Genomic DNA, 15365 nt, shown 5'->3' with positions numbered 1-15365 from the left:
GTCGGTTAGATTGGTGGACAAGATGGACCTCTGAGAGAGTGTGTAATAAAAAACAGAGGCCGACAGTGATGGATGGCTAGGTCAACGTGTGGCTATGGAGAGCTGAGGTGTTGGTAACATCCAATTGAGTCTAAATGGCTCTGGGTCATAAATGGGCTAAGAGGTTAAAAGGTGGGGAGCCTTTGGTAGTGCTTTTCAAACGTGATAAGCCTAATATAAGATGGAGCAAAGGGTAGAGGCTGAAGAGAACTGAGAATTGATTTCCTAGTGAGCAGGAACCCTGTCCGGGCCTTTCAGTATTTCTAAACAAATGGCTCATTTCCTGCTCAATACAGCAACATTTGTTAGGTATAGTGGGCACCTAGAACTTTAAATACTAATTTTCAATGGTTTTCGGAAAAAGTGTGCTGCATTTTGAGAAACGGTGCATGTGCAAGCATGATATTGAAAACATGGATCTGGCTAGTTTACCATGAATACACTTGCCTACAGTATTTTGCCGACTGAGATAAAAAAGTGTCACTGGAATTTTTCATAAGCTGTTGTTGCTGCTATTAAAGGTGTTCAGAAATGGCCGTTTGTCCTGTTTGTCCTGCCTCCTTCCACAACTTTCTGCACAAGTTTACACGAGTAAGGAAAACAAATTTGATTGGTCGTTATCCAGCGGGCGGGATATTCTATGTTTGGGGCGGGACCAGGCAGGACACAGTGTTTCAAAGGAATTTGATTGGATGTTGTCCAGCTCGGTGTGTGTGTGTGTGTGTGCCAGTGTGTTTAGCTAACGTAGCTAACTGTTAGCTAGTAAGCTAGCTACCTTATAGCTTGCTAACTTAGCTAGCTCGGGATCTGGAAGAGAGTGGAGTAGGGACGGAGGAGAGTTTGTGTCGGTGGTGGTGGACAAGTCTCCTCCATCGTACCCCTCGTTTTCCTCAGACGTTTGATTGACGGATGACAGATCCTGATATCATTGGCTGATGAATCGTGAGCAACGTGACGCATAATTTGTGCGCCTGCATTATCCAATGTGAAAAAAATCGACCCCACTTTCACCCCGGATTTACTCGAAAATAGAATCTTGCACACAGTTTGGGCTACATCGTCTGATAGATGAGTGACTACACCAATAGTGGGATCAAATTTAATTTTCTTTTCTGAACACCTTTAAAAATGAATTGTTAAAGTTGGTCGAGGCCGAACACGTATTGATGGAGCAGGATGCATCAACACGTCTGCACTCACTGTATTCTATGCTCACACACCAGTGGTGGCTACAGTAACATTCAGTGTGTCCTTCTCCTGTGCAGCCTCTTAAGAAACTCCCCCAATAACCAGTGAAGCTTTTGTGATGACAGACTGGGTGTGCTTACCATACAGTACCACAGTCTCCTATACATAGGGTGTGCTTTGGTTAAATTATAATAAATTGTCTGTAATTATTTAAGAATGTAGCCAAACTGAATAAAGCACAGTGGACACTTAAGCAAGATGCCATTCTTTAGTAGCTGACTGACTTACAACACGGCAGCAATACATCAAAGTTAATGTCAAGGGAAGAGTGGTATCGAATATTTGGAGTTTCTGACAAAATAATTATAATAAAAGTGACAGGGAGGCAATTACCAATTTAATTTCAAGGACACCCACACAATTAAGACAAATGTTGTTAATTTTACAGGCCTTAATACTGTTATACCACACTGTATTATACTTGGCTATATTATGTGTTCAGGTTGTACACCAATATTATTTTTATATAATTACAAGGTAAGTCATTGACAGACTTTACCCAAATATGATGATGAAATATGTACGGTGAAGCCGCTCAAAGTTCATTTGAATTATATAATCATGAACAAAAAAAAAATCACGATTAGATTTCCTCTGCGTTTTCGAAAAGAATAGAAGGATTTAGGTGCAGTTTATTTTAGGCACCTGTTTATAGTCTATGATATTGTATGGACATGAAGTTACAGTTATTATTTGATGACATCAGTTTAGTTAATTCATATATTTAACCATTTTATACTAAATGATATCCAAAATGAGAATGATTCTCATGCTGCTTTTCCAAATTCAGTGTGCATACTGACTGTGTCACTTAAGTGTGAGAACTACATGCTCATAACCTGCTTAGTGTGTAGTATGAATTTGGGACACAGCATGTGTTCAGGAAAATGCTCAAAGGGCTACATCTTCAAGCTGTTGAAAAATAAAGAAGACTGGGCTCCTCTGTTTGCCCTGATTGTTCTGACCTGAAAAAGCACCTATGAATTGATTAACATTTTCTTACATCTTAATTAAAACCTGAATAAGGTATCTGAATTTACATGAACGTGACATGACGTAATGTGCAATTACCAGGCTTAGGTTTAGATTTTTTTTTAAATTCAGCACCAAAACATGTTTTTTTGGAAATTTGTTTTGTTTTTTTGCTTGTCTAAACTGACAGTGTTGGCCCTACATTATCGGCCTTCCCTGTGCTGTGTAACCGTTTCTTGTGCCAAACTGATCTGCAACCTTTATTCTCCTACAACTAGGAGCGACTGGCAAAGTAATAAAACAGTAAAAAGGAGGTTGAAAAGAGGGGGATAAAAGTAAAAAAAAAAAAAAGAGTCTCATGGATTTGCTGGATAGGATATTTACTGGGTTTGTTGGTGAATGTGTGAGGCAGACCACTCTGTCAAGTCAAGGTTAGTCTGAGCAGTGATCAATACTTCAATCTCAATAAAACAGCTCAATAGCTGAGGATTGATGGGAAGGGTGAAGCACAAGGTGCAGAAAAGAAAGATAAAAGGAGCAACACAAATGCCAACCTTGTCATAACGTTAACAGGACAGTCATACATTTGTCTAACCAGCGGGGTCGGAGCTCTTCCATGGTGGCAGGTAATATGCTGGACTATAAACCGATTAAGTCAACTGCTGTCATACCTTACAGCCTCCAATCAATACCATATATTTGCAACCTTCAAACCAGAATAAATAGATGAAGGTACAGACACAAAGCAGCCTGACAGATGTCACACCAAACAGTGGGAGATAAATGGACGGATGAGGGAACAGAGGGAGGGTGGTGAAGAATGGAGAAGCCCTCGCAGAACCCAGCTGCAGAGGGATGTGTGCCATTTTGTCATAAAATTTGTGCAGGAAAAAAAAAGAAAACTGGTACTTATTGGTCTCAAACTAGACACTGAGACATTCACCCGTGGTATTTGTGGAGGCTCAAACTTACTTGTAAACTGTGCCTCCGTTCCCATGGCCGAGCTGCTCTTGATAGTGGATATCTTGGGCATTTATCTACAGAGCAACAAGAGAGAGTGAGAGAGAGTGAATGAGAGATTGGGGTGGGGGTGGCTGCAGGCTATAAACAAGACAAGCATTCAGGTCACTACAAGTTCAGCAACATAAGGAGAGAAAACAGGAGGAGAAGAAGAGATCAATACAACATTTGCTGTCCAATTTATAAAAGGACATTGTATCTGGGTGAGTGCGACAGTGAGCGATGTAGACTTTAATGACGATTTGTTTGCTGTCGTCATTCCACTCTACTTTCATAAAAAGTGTCAGTGGTGGGAGATATAACGCGGCTCTAACTAACATGAGTGATCTGGGAAAAAACTTCCTCCCTCTTGCCCATAACCAGTCTACATCTTCCTAAAGGTCAAGGAAACTCCTCTAAACAGTGCACTCAAATAATCCTGTAGCTTCAATTTGTATGAAATGACACTTCAAAGTGAGTTAACAGAATATAAAGGCCAAACAACTAAACTAAATACCTTATCCTCATGTAAGTGTGGAATTTTTATAATTAAACTGGACAGATACTAGACACTTTATATGGACTGATTATGATCTGTTGATACTATTGAGTTACTTATTTTCTTTGAATCTGTTCTGTGAAAAATTAAATTTACATGTATTTGTTAAAATTTTAAATAAATGTAAAATACAAATCAAAACCATAATCTGCAAAAAAAAAGAAATATATACATACAGTTAAGTGATATCAATGTAGGGATGCTAAAATTAAATTTGCACAGCCATAATATGGCAGACATTGCAACATACATGCTATCATGTAAGTACAACATGACATACATGCAACCCCTCCTCCCCAAGTTCACTTCAACTGACTTGATAACATGGTGAGAGGAAGGAGGTAAAGAGAATGAGAAAAGATGGATGAAGGCCGAAGCAGAGGGGAGAGAGCAGCTCTATTAGCTCACTGTGTTACAGCAGCAACCTGAGAGGCTGCTGGCTTAATTGTCTCCCTGACACACTAGCCACAGTGTGTGTGTGTGTGTGTGTGTGTGTGTGTGTGTGTGTGTGTGTGTGTTGGAGCACGCGCAAGAGCGAGCGTCTTTTTAAACCAGAGACACGACGGTAGCAGCTTGACGCTGGCAACCCGCAGACCCCCCCTGCTCCCAGTGCGGCACAGTGAAGAGCCAATAACCAGATACGCTCTGTGTAACATGCCTACAGTTGGAATCAAAAGAAATCAATAGTGGAGCATGCGGCCGGTAAGGATGTGCTCCGGTGAGTGGAAACTAGGTGTGAGAGGAGGGGCAGCGAGGCAGCAGTGATCAAATACTACTTAAACCAAAACACAGCCTCACCTGCCCATTTGTCAGGATCCTCTTCAGCTCAGCAGATGACTTCTTTAAGCTGCAGGAGGAAAACACGGCACAAGTTTTACTGACGCAGGCATCGCACACATGTTTGTGCTCATCTATCAGCTCATCAGTTGGAACAAGCTCCTCCAGCCCCGGCAAAGCTCACCTGTTGTTGGCCATGGAGTCTGGGACTGCATGAGTGCAGTCGTTGGCCGGGTTAGGTCTTGTATTAACCTGCAGGGGTGCAAACACATACACACAAATGTGAAAGGACACACACTCACAAGCACACACTTTGCGGTCAAGGCCAAAAGACAGACAAGCAGACAAGACAGACATATGGCCAGACCCTCTAATGTACCAAAAAAAAAAAAAACACAGGCTCTCAGTTCAGCCATGAGGTTAATTGGCTTTCGTAGAGAGAGAGAGAAGTGAGGCGGGCGAAGAAGAAAGAAAGTGGTGTCTACATAGAGGATGACAGACAGCAGAGAGAAGAAGAGAAGAGAAGGAGTCTTCACATTAGAGGAAGTAAGACAGACAAAACAAATTTGGGCAAATGTGGGAGTGAGATAAAGTCAGGCCATGAAGAATGTCATGCCCCACTGGGGACATTGTTCTTTACATCTATTCATCTGCATCTATGTTTATTCCAAAGCCCTCTGCACTAAACCCAGATATTGAACACAAAAGGAGAGACAAGACCCTGTAAAGGCGGACTAAAAATAACTCATTTAATTGAGGTCAAAAGGCCGGCGTGTTGGGTCTACTAAAGCACAGGGAACCTCTCTTTAATTAGTGCCCAGGAAGACCTAATTTAAACAGTGCACACGACTCTCCTTAGCCAATTACTTTTATATTAAAATGGGAGAAAACAGGGGGAAGATTATCAAAGGTTTTTGAGAAAATATCATCTTCTCCAAACAGACCTTTAACCCTAAAAAAAACACTGACACAGTTCAGTAGTTGTTTGCCAAGCTCCTCAGAGGATACATTAAATAAAGCACTTTCAGTGGGGTGGGGGTAATTTTATTACTGAAATTGAGATGATATAATATGGATCATCTGGAGAGATGGAGGTGGTGTCAAGTCATTTAACCCAAGATAATTAGCAATGAGTTTCAATAGTAACATATGCCCAGCGTAAAAGAGGAAGGTCTGTGGAAGGCCGTTTGTAAATGGGAGAGGGGGGGCACGTAATGACAATTTCATGGTTGAACAATAACATCTTCTTAGGTTTTGGCCAAAGCTGACCAAAGCTGATGTTCCTCCTATCACATGGACTGAGAGGATCACAGTTACTCTGGGGGTGTCTGCTCCAGCACTGACACCTTGTTCATAAGTGACTACCCCGGTGTAAGAAACACAAAAATAAAGGGAGACAGGAGAGAGGATGAGCCCCGCCACAGTGGCAGCCAGCCATCGCCATACATAAACATAGACAAGGGGAGCAAGAGAATGAGTGAAAGAAAAGGAGAGCCTTGACTTCAATTGACATTTCAATAAGTGGAACACAGCGTTACCAATCCATTTGCCTCAACTTCCCTCCCTCCCCTTCCCTCCTTCTCTGTGTAAGGCAGCTGAAACAATTATTGAGATACGTACCTTCAGGCCATGTATGTTCCGGATCCCTGGAGTCTTGCCGGCTGAAACAGTAATTGACTAGATTGTAGAACACATCACTGGACCATTTACAAATGTGCTGAAAAGGAATCAGTCCTTTATAAAGAAAAAAAAATGAAATGAAATGAGGGTTACTCTGAAATTAGTTGCAGACAAGAGTGATTGAGATGTTGGGCTCTTGAGACGGTAGGTAGGTAGGTAGGTAGGTAGGTAGGTAGGTAGGTAGGTAGGTAGGTAGGTAGGTAGGTAGGGAAGGGAAAACAGAATCACAGAGTTGGAGAAAAGAGACAGAGATAGAAAGACAGAGTGAGAGGGAAAAGAAAGACAGACAAAAAGATATAGAGTAAAAGAGACAGACACAGTGATATACTATTTAATCATGCTGCCCTTGGGGTCTGTTAGCGATTATGTATGACTGGTGAGAAAATGATATGAAGATGTAGAAACATATATATTTGAAAAGGCCTCCTAGTGAAAACCAGCTTTGGAAGAAACGACACAATGTCGGGAAAGGCTTAGTCTGAATACAAGCTGGGAGTTTCAATGTCCTTGAAGCAAACGAAATGCAGATTTATAAATGACAAGTCATCGCAATAACGGAACGAGCCGCTGAATTTTAATGTTGTCCAGAGGCTGCGTTGTTATTTCCAGCCACCAAATGCTCCAATTTCCCTATTGTTTGAACACAACACAAGTGATTCACCCACATTTCAACATAACAGTTTCAGTTGTTTTTATATATTTATTTAATATTTAAATCTACTCATGATTAATTGTGAGGAAATTAATTGCAAAGATGTATTGATCCTTTCAGCATTTCCAATCTATGATGAAATGTTAACATGTCACTGTGTACCTCTTGGAAAAATCTGGAGAGGGTCAGGCAGCAGTCCATTCATGCGCTGTTCATTCATTGTGTTGCAGTACTGAGGGCAAAAAAAAAAAAAGAGTCATATAGTGCGTAGTAAACATTTGGAAACAATGATAGTTTGAAGTGATTATTACACATACTTTCACAAATAAAGAATGACTTAAAACGTGAACAAGAGTGTTAACAGAATGGAGAAAAAAAACAAAACACTCCAATGTAACAGCCTAAAACAGATGGAACAAAGCCGCGGTAATTTTGCAATTTGACTGCGCTCTACGCTCGCACACAAAAAATGTTTATTTAAATGACGTCAGAATTAATCCACACTGCTCCCAAAAATGTGGGCATGCTGTGCAGAAGTCTGTTGCCGATGAGGACCAATGCCCTGTGGGCTTGTTCTGAAGGAGTGTAGCATTAACCCTTTTCTCCTCCAGGTCAACAGCTCACCAAACACTCATATCCTACAGGACTAACACGTGCACACACACACACACACACACACACACACACACACACACACACACACTCTAGGGCCTCTCAGACGCTTGCCAAGGCAATGCAATAATTGATGTTTCAGTTAACCAAACCATCTGTTAAACTGTGAGTGTGTGCGTGTGTGTGATTGAGTGTTTGTGTGTGTGTGTTTTTTGTCGCCTCCTTTTCGAGACTTCAAACCAACAAAAATAAACATCAAACTCTTACACAAAACACAGAGACACTTTCACAGATGTGCATCTACAAGTCGTCCACAAGTACGTGTGTTCATCGTGTTTCGTCTACAATCCAGTAGTGCTGCAACTTATGATTATTTTCATTATTGATTATTTAAACGATTAATCGTTTGGTCAAGAAAATGTTAAAAAAATGTTGAAAAATGTCAGTGTTAATCAATCAGTGTTTATCAGACCACACGACGACGTCCTCAAATGTCTTGTTTTGTCCACGAAGACTCTGTTTATCGTCATAAAGGAACAAAGAAACTAGAAATATTCATATTTAAGAAGCTGGAATCAGAGAAATTTGACTTTTTTTTCTTAATAAACTACTCAAACCGATTCTTCGATTATCAAAATAGTTGACAATTCATTTAATAATTGATTATTGTTTTCAGTTTTTGTTTAATTGTTGCAGCTTTAAGATTCAGTATGAGCTACCAAGTCATCGTGGCAATATGTAAATTTGCTCTCTCATGTTGGGGGAGGGAGGGTGGTGGTGGGGGGGACGCTGGGACTGGCTTGGATGGGAACGGATCAGAATGGCTCCCCAAGTGGCACAGCTGTTATTAAAAGGCCTATTTATCACTGTCAGATCCCTCCTCGCTCCAAGCCCTCCGCTTTCGCCCTCCAGCGTTCTTACTAGGCCACATCTGAACAATGGGCCTGATGTGTGTGTTGGTGCTGGGGGGTGGGGGGGGCGGGCTTCATGTACCTTTAATTTTCCACTCAGCTAGTTTATTGATTAAGGCTGCAATTACCACCTAATCTGCGGTAGGTGTGTTATTAAAAGACATTCTCCATTGTTGGCCAATAACTAAACAGTGTCCGATCCCAAATACCATCACTCAGCCTTGAGGGACAAGTGGGAGAGTGAGAGCAAAAGAGCGGGCCTCATCATCATTAGCAGACTGAGGGGAAATGGGAGTAAGAACGGTAGAATTAGAGCCACTACCTCCGGAGGGGGGGGGGGCGGATGAGGTCACATGTTTTTTTTTTTTAGCACCTGACACAGGCCAGTCTTTAACTTTGAAAAGGGGCGTCTGTCTTTCAAGGTGTCGAACAATGATTAGAGATGCCTCCAAGACCAGTGGGTCTCACAGGAGCATGTAGCAATCAATGTTCTCAGTGAGGGGGGGATACTTTTTCACAATAAATGCCCTCTGCAGACACATGTTAATTAAGTGCTGAATTTGAGCATTAATTTTGTTCGGCAATAAGGAGCGTGAATTCTTTCGTGGGGCAATGTTAGAGCAGGGATCTAGGCTAAGAAGAAGAAAAGCATTTTAGCGTTTTAACTAATTATTATCACAAATTTACAAACACACAAAGCAGCCGCCAGAGAATGAATTCTCCCACCTTTCACCTAACACGCCGGTTTGCCTTAATTCCTATTAATTTCACATAATGGCTGTCTGCTCACCTGGAATTAATAACACTAAAGCAAAATCCACCGCGCTCTCTACGGAGGCCAAATGGCAAACGCAGCAAACAACCACAACATGGAAAAAAAACTCACTGAATACGAATGCAAATGAGTGCTGAAGTGCATAGCCCTTGCATAAGACATTTAAAATACTCTGCAAGTGTGAATTATATTTGAGTGGGCCCGGTATTTTCCAGGTGATCAGCAGCTTTTCCTACACTTGGCTGTCCCACGAGAAGTAGAAAACTTGGCTATCCCATGAGAAGTAGAAAAACCATTATGGCGCTTCTGGATTCGCTTGCCAAAGATTCACTGCAGGAATGGCTTTTGAGATGTGTGGAGGTAGCAGTGCAGCGGCGAGGATGCTGATATATTTGCGCTGGAAAGAGTGAGGTCAGGGTCAGAAATCACGCTGCTCAAACTTGTCACATCATTTGAATAAAGAACGAGATGGTATTTGGAACAATGAGCTGATGGTATAAATTGGTATTTATGGAATAAAAAACAGAATCACAGTGACTATGTTTACAGTACATGCAGTCAATATTCGGGTTACGATCATTATTCCGGTTTCAAAAACACTGGGAATAAGCCATTTACATGCGTGAGCAAACAGAGTTATTCCTGTATGGTAATTGTAATCAATTGGGATATCCCAATCAAAACAGCGACGCACAGAGAACGTCTCGACGCACGGACAACGTCATGACGCATTTGAAGTGAATGAATTGAAGTGATTTATGATGTGATTTGTTTCCTCCTCGCTCTAAAAGTGTGGTTTCACCTTGTTTACAACTAGTTCCTGTACTCAAAAGACCAAGATTCCTTGCGAATAGAACATGCGCAGAACACAAATGAATGTTCCTTACGATGGGGACATCCCAATAGGCGTATACATGACCAAATATCGGGTTAGAAAAGGAGTAACCCAGGGGTCATTTTCAGGTTTTTAAAAACCAGAATATTAACATATTCTGGTTTTTAAAGGGACAACAAGGAGTTTTGGAAAGCAAAGTGTTTTCACACTTAATTTCCCATGAGCCTCCGCACGCACTGTGAAATTCTTGGACCGGCGCAAGACAGACAATCAAGAATGAAAGTCGGAGGTTGGAAGACGATCAGATACTGTCGTAGTTCTGATCATAAACGGCGATTCAGCAGCGTTATTCCCAAGACCCACTGGGCAGCGTCCGGGAAACCAAAAGTAGGAAATGCTGGACGAGTCAACCACTAAATAATAATATCAAAATAACTATAAAGACAAAACGATATACAGTATTTATCGAAAATGGACCCATTAACAAGTGTGGGTAACGTGGATTCATCCACATTAATATGAGACTCTTTTATAACCCAATACAAACTCCTCGGGGTCTCTTTAAAAAGGATATGGTGTTTACATGGCTGTGTGCAACCAGGTTATTGCTAATATTCCAGTTATGAAAGGGTTACTGCCTTTCCCGTGTCAGTTGAACACTTTTGCCTGACTACAGTAACATAGTCAGTGGACGTTAATTGTAGTACCGGTACTTGTTCTGTCAATTGAACGTACAGGTATCGACCTCTGCTGATATTTGGTCAAACATTTTGCAAATTCATATAATGATTAAAGAACCACAGTTATTTATTATGCTACCTTAAATTATGTATTTATATATTCCTGGAGAAAACAAAAGTAATGCAGCATTTATTTCATAATTAGATGATTAAATTAATGTTATGATGAAACTTTCCCATGGAATAGAGAAAATACTGTTGGTAATACCCAAACATCCCGGAAAATTCCTGAAATCTCATTGGTAGATGAGCACCATGCCTTTCTCACAAACTCTGACACAAACAGGAACGACAGCACAACAAGGCAAAACAGAACCTCAAAACATTCCTGCATGATTTTTGAATAATGACGGTGGCTGAGGTCAGTGCTTTTTCCATCCCTGTTTCACAGTGCTCTACAGCAAGACAGCTGTCTCCTTTTGCTTAATCACCGTGCTACCCTATGCTACTTAATGATTAAAAAGCAACCACAAGTGAATGAATCCATGATAAAAATGGACAAAAAAACAACGAGTGTAAATTGTGCCTATGGCTCTAGCAGCATCATTGTGAGCTGATGGGGGGTAAAAGACATCCACAGATGAAAGTAGATTTTGAACAATTCTGCAGCCCAGGGGGGCTGCTCTCTAATGAGGCAAAACTTTAAGTACTGAATAATAAATAATAAAAATTGACAGTTCATTTAGCTTTCAGTGTACCTCGTAGAGAAACACATTACACGCCATTACTCTTACTGTCCGTGGCATGAACAGTAAGTATGGTGGAACATGAAAACGTACAGCTCTAGGTTGGGGAGCTGAGCGGGTAGTGTGTGTGTGTATGTAGTTATGTGTGAATTGCTGAAAATAAAAATACAAATAGATGATGAGGATTAATTGTTTCTTAACACTTTAGAAGTTGCTGAGCTGCAGATAAATGTCCGTGTGAAGGTGAAAGTCAACCTTTGTTAATCTTATCAAATCATCACATTCAGATGTTGTTCTACCAGACCACTCGCACCTCTGACAAGTTTAACAACATGTCTTTTCTGACAGTTTTATGTGCCACAGTTTAAAGATGTCTGTCTCCATAAGGATTTTGCCCAGTGAAGGTGAGATGCTCTTTTATTGTGCAACACAAAGCAGAAGACAAACACAGGACATTTAAAAGAAAGTGCTTGTTACAGCTGCCGCCTATGCATAACTAACGAACTAACTAACTAACTAACACTTATTACATTCATATAAGATGAACTGACTCAGGGCACTTACAATCTGTACAATATTCAGGTCTATTATTTTCTACCAATGATATGGGATTGGGTTGCAGGTTGGGTAACAGACGTTTCAATCACAGTACTGACTCCCACATGTGAACTTTGCATATCTGCCAATACAGAGTACTATTTTGATACCGGTGCAATAAAAAAAATGACAATTTATGTTATGCATACTACTAAGGCCTGGCTCAAGTTGAAAACTTTTCAGATCTTTTTACATGAAGCTGTATGACATCCTTATTAGTAGTTGCGTGCATCAACAGTGACTTTACCCCGACTGCGTCCTGTGAGCAGAGTTCCGGCCTGGTTTTGGTGTTGACGAAGCAAGTTCGGCTAGTTGGCTGGGGTCACAAAAATAAAACGTTTTGCTTCTCAAAACAATATGCGTTCAAAAGAGTAATACATTTGCATTACAAAACCGCTGTCCACGAAAAAGTCTTTACTCTTTTGAACGCATATTGTTTTGAGAAGCAAAACGCTTTATTTTTGTGACCCCAGCCAACTAGCCGAACTCGCTTCGTCAACACCAAAACCAGGCCGGAACTCTGCTCACAGGACGCAGTCGGGGGAAAGTCACTGTTGATGCACGTAACTACTAATAAGGATGTCATACAGCTTCATGTCAAAAGATCCAAAATATTCCTTTAACGTGAGGTTAGAAATTCATCAGAGCTACTTTTTAATGAACAAACTGTCTCTTGGAAATTAGTTGCAACATTAAAAAAACAACCCAACGTTCAAAATGCAGGGTAGCTGTCTGACATGATGAATAGAACATCCATACTTAGTTTTGTCTTTTCATTATATACTCACATATGACAACATGGCCTTGAGTTCTTCGTCACTTCTTACAGTGATTCTGTCTCCCACCTCATCCTCATCTAAAAAACAAAGAAGCATTTTAAATTTTGATTTAAGAAAAGTAATAAAACATTAACAGCCACCAACAATAAGCAACAGTAAGAGTAGAAGAGAATATGTTTCTGTTATAAAACTAGATTGATGTAGGTGATGTGTGAACACTTGATACTATGATTTTAGATAAGAGTTAGATTAAGATTTAAAAAAAGAAAAAAAACTTTGCACATCACACTGTGAAAAAAAAAGTAACACAGCTAAATAAGAAACTACTTTCATTTGACTGCAACTGTGAAGGTGTGTATCTCATTATTACACTGTGTCGTACTATATTTATTTCTGCCTTAAAATGTCAACAGACAGAATAGACTGTTACTTTGGTGTACTTACTGTATCCTCACCTGTATTACCTACCCCCTTAATAATGTTACATGAGCTAAAACTGACCATTTGCATCAATGAGAAATTTAGCATTAATACCTTCAGAACTATTCTTTTAAAGGGGTTGCTTCTGGGAGATATGAATAATATTGAGGTAAACACCAGAGAATTGGAAAAAGTATAGTACTGTGAATGATACACTGACTACCCAAATAGTTGATTATTATCTTTTCCATTGACTAATGTATTTTTTAACTCATTATTCCAGCTCTAGTAGGGGCTGACAAAGCACCATGGTGTATTTTGTCATTCTTCAAAGTTGAATGCTGTTTTTGAATAAGCCCATTTCTGCAGTAATGCAATACAAACTTTAAAGAGACACTTACATTCAAAGGCCGTGACAGTGGCCTCAGGCATGACATCTCTGATTGCAACCTAAAATGTTAGGAAGAGTGGATTTATAACAGGGACAATGGCAGCAGATATAAAAGCTGGACACTGTAGTGTAGACAGTTACAGAGAGTTTGACAGGAGCAACGAGCAGTGATGCCACAGTATTGTACAACTAACTTCACTGTTACACCTTTACCTAGACGTTCAGACAAAACAGGAACTGTCATCAAACTGTATGTGACTGTAAGTCATTTCACTTTGTCGCTGTTTGTCTTAAAGACGAATAAAGAGGTACATTTAGCTGGTTGTGTAGCATGTTGAAGACTCACCAGCAGGTCATTGAAGTTCAGCAGAGATGGACAGTCGACGGACGAGTCCATGTCCCCCGACGGCGTCTTTATACGTATCACTATCGCCTCGGTGTCCATTGTGAAGAGGTTCTTTAAATCGCGTATGAACATAAAGAGGCAAAAACGAGCCTCATGCTAACACTTGCTGACTGTCTGGGCTAAACGAAGCAGTTTCCTGCAGTCAGTGGCTGGCTAACGACACATGCTAGCATCCTGCTCAGCCCAAACACTTGTGTTGAGTGATGCGAGGATTGAAAAACGTGAACGGTTCAGCTCAATAACTGCTGACACCGGAGTCACGACATAACTCACTGCACCGGGAGGTCCAGCTTTATCTGTAAATCTGTATCAGTCCGCTGTCCGAGGCAAAGAGTGACAATGTGTTATCTCAGGTAGTTAGCCATGCAGCTAGTTTTGAGGAAGTCACAGCTGCAGCGTTTCCAAATCAACATCCGCTCTAGACATTTCAAAATAAAAGCCCTACAACGCCATTCACTTAAACGTTTATGCTTTTACTTCCTAGTCAGAGGTCTGGTTTATGCAAATGTTATATTACTACGGTATGTGGCAAAAATTATGACATGTATGCAGTTAAGTGTTCACCTGCCATTTAAATAACAGCGTTCAAAATCTACATACTGTAGCCTACCTTTTGTAGTCAAGAAAGACCAAGTCCAAGACTGAGAGCAAACCAATGCCAGACCATTTTCAAGGCCTACTATATTCAGTGCCAGTACTCATAATTATCAGGTGGCTTGATATTTACGTTATTCCTCAGCTAAAAAGAAAATATAATTTAAATAAAATCTAAACCATATTTAATTGAAACCTAGTTTGGATTGAATAGAATAAAACAGTAGCCTACAGAACCTGCTAAAATATCAAGTTTTTCAGATGGTTACACAAGCAGATACTTTTGTAGAACAATTTGAATTATCTTAAATGTATTAAACTACAGAAGTGAGCGAGTGACAGAAAGACATTTGCAGTTAACAAAAAGATGTCACTGCAGCTGTGGTCCTGACTGGTCTTGAGAAAATATCCTGAGTCCAGCTCAACCGAGACCAAGACAAGATCGAGTAAAAGTAGTCGATTCCGAGACAAGACCAAAGTGGTCTCAAGCTCAAGACCGGTCTTGAGAACTATAACACTATTAATTAAAACAGTTTGTTTCAATGGCAGTATAACTTTCTGCTTATGGCCTAGGTTTAAATTAAGTCAGTTAGAATTTGTAATTGTTGTATTGTAGGTTATTGTTTGACCGCCAACTAGCCTACTTACATGCTATAGATTATCATTAGGCTGTTTTATTTAAGAAAATGGAAC

The 15365-nt window shown here is 40.4% G+C and overlaps 1 protein-coding gene across 2 annotated transcripts in view; it reads right to left on the bottom strand.

The window, feature by feature from the left end:
• The window catches only part of map2k5 (mitogen-activated protein kinase kinase 5), a 100821-nt gene extending 86323 nt beyond the window's left edge, over window positions 1-14498 (bottom strand). Inside the window, exons 1-8 of one of the 2 annotated variants that reach the window (XM_085772666.1) lie at window positions 14019-14498; window positions 13683-13731; window positions 12871-12938; window positions 7089-7158; window positions 6215-6255; window positions 4779-4846; window positions 4616-4664; window positions 3232-3296 (exon numbers count right to left, since the gene is read on the bottom strand). In XM_085772666.1, coding sequence (XP_085628792.1) covers window positions 3232-3296; window positions 4616-4664; window positions 4779-4846; window positions 6215-6255; window positions 7089-7158; window positions 12871-12938; window positions 13683-13731; window positions 14019-14150 — 542 coding nt within the window. In that variant the 5' untranslated portion in view covers window positions 14151-14498. The remainder of the gene's footprint in view (window positions 1-3231; window positions 3297-4615; window positions 4665-4778; window positions 4847-6214; window positions 6256-7088; window positions 7159-12870; window positions 12939-13682; window positions 13732-14018) is intronic. The other variant, XM_085772657.1, reaches the window with a different exon arrangement.
• Window positions 14499-15365: the final 867 nt, after the last annotated feature.

The sequence above is a fragment of the Trachurus japonicus genome, chromosome 3, assembly GCF_045865225.1.
Source record: "Trachurus japonicus isolate A0001 chromosome 3, Traja_1.0".
In the NCBI taxonomy this organism is placed as follows: domain Eukaryota; kingdom Metazoa; phylum Chordata; class Actinopteri; order Carangiformes; family Carangidae; genus Trachurus; species Trachurus japonicus.
Note: the sequence above shows the minus strand (reverse complement) of the source record. Positions and strands in the feature narration are given on the sequence as shown.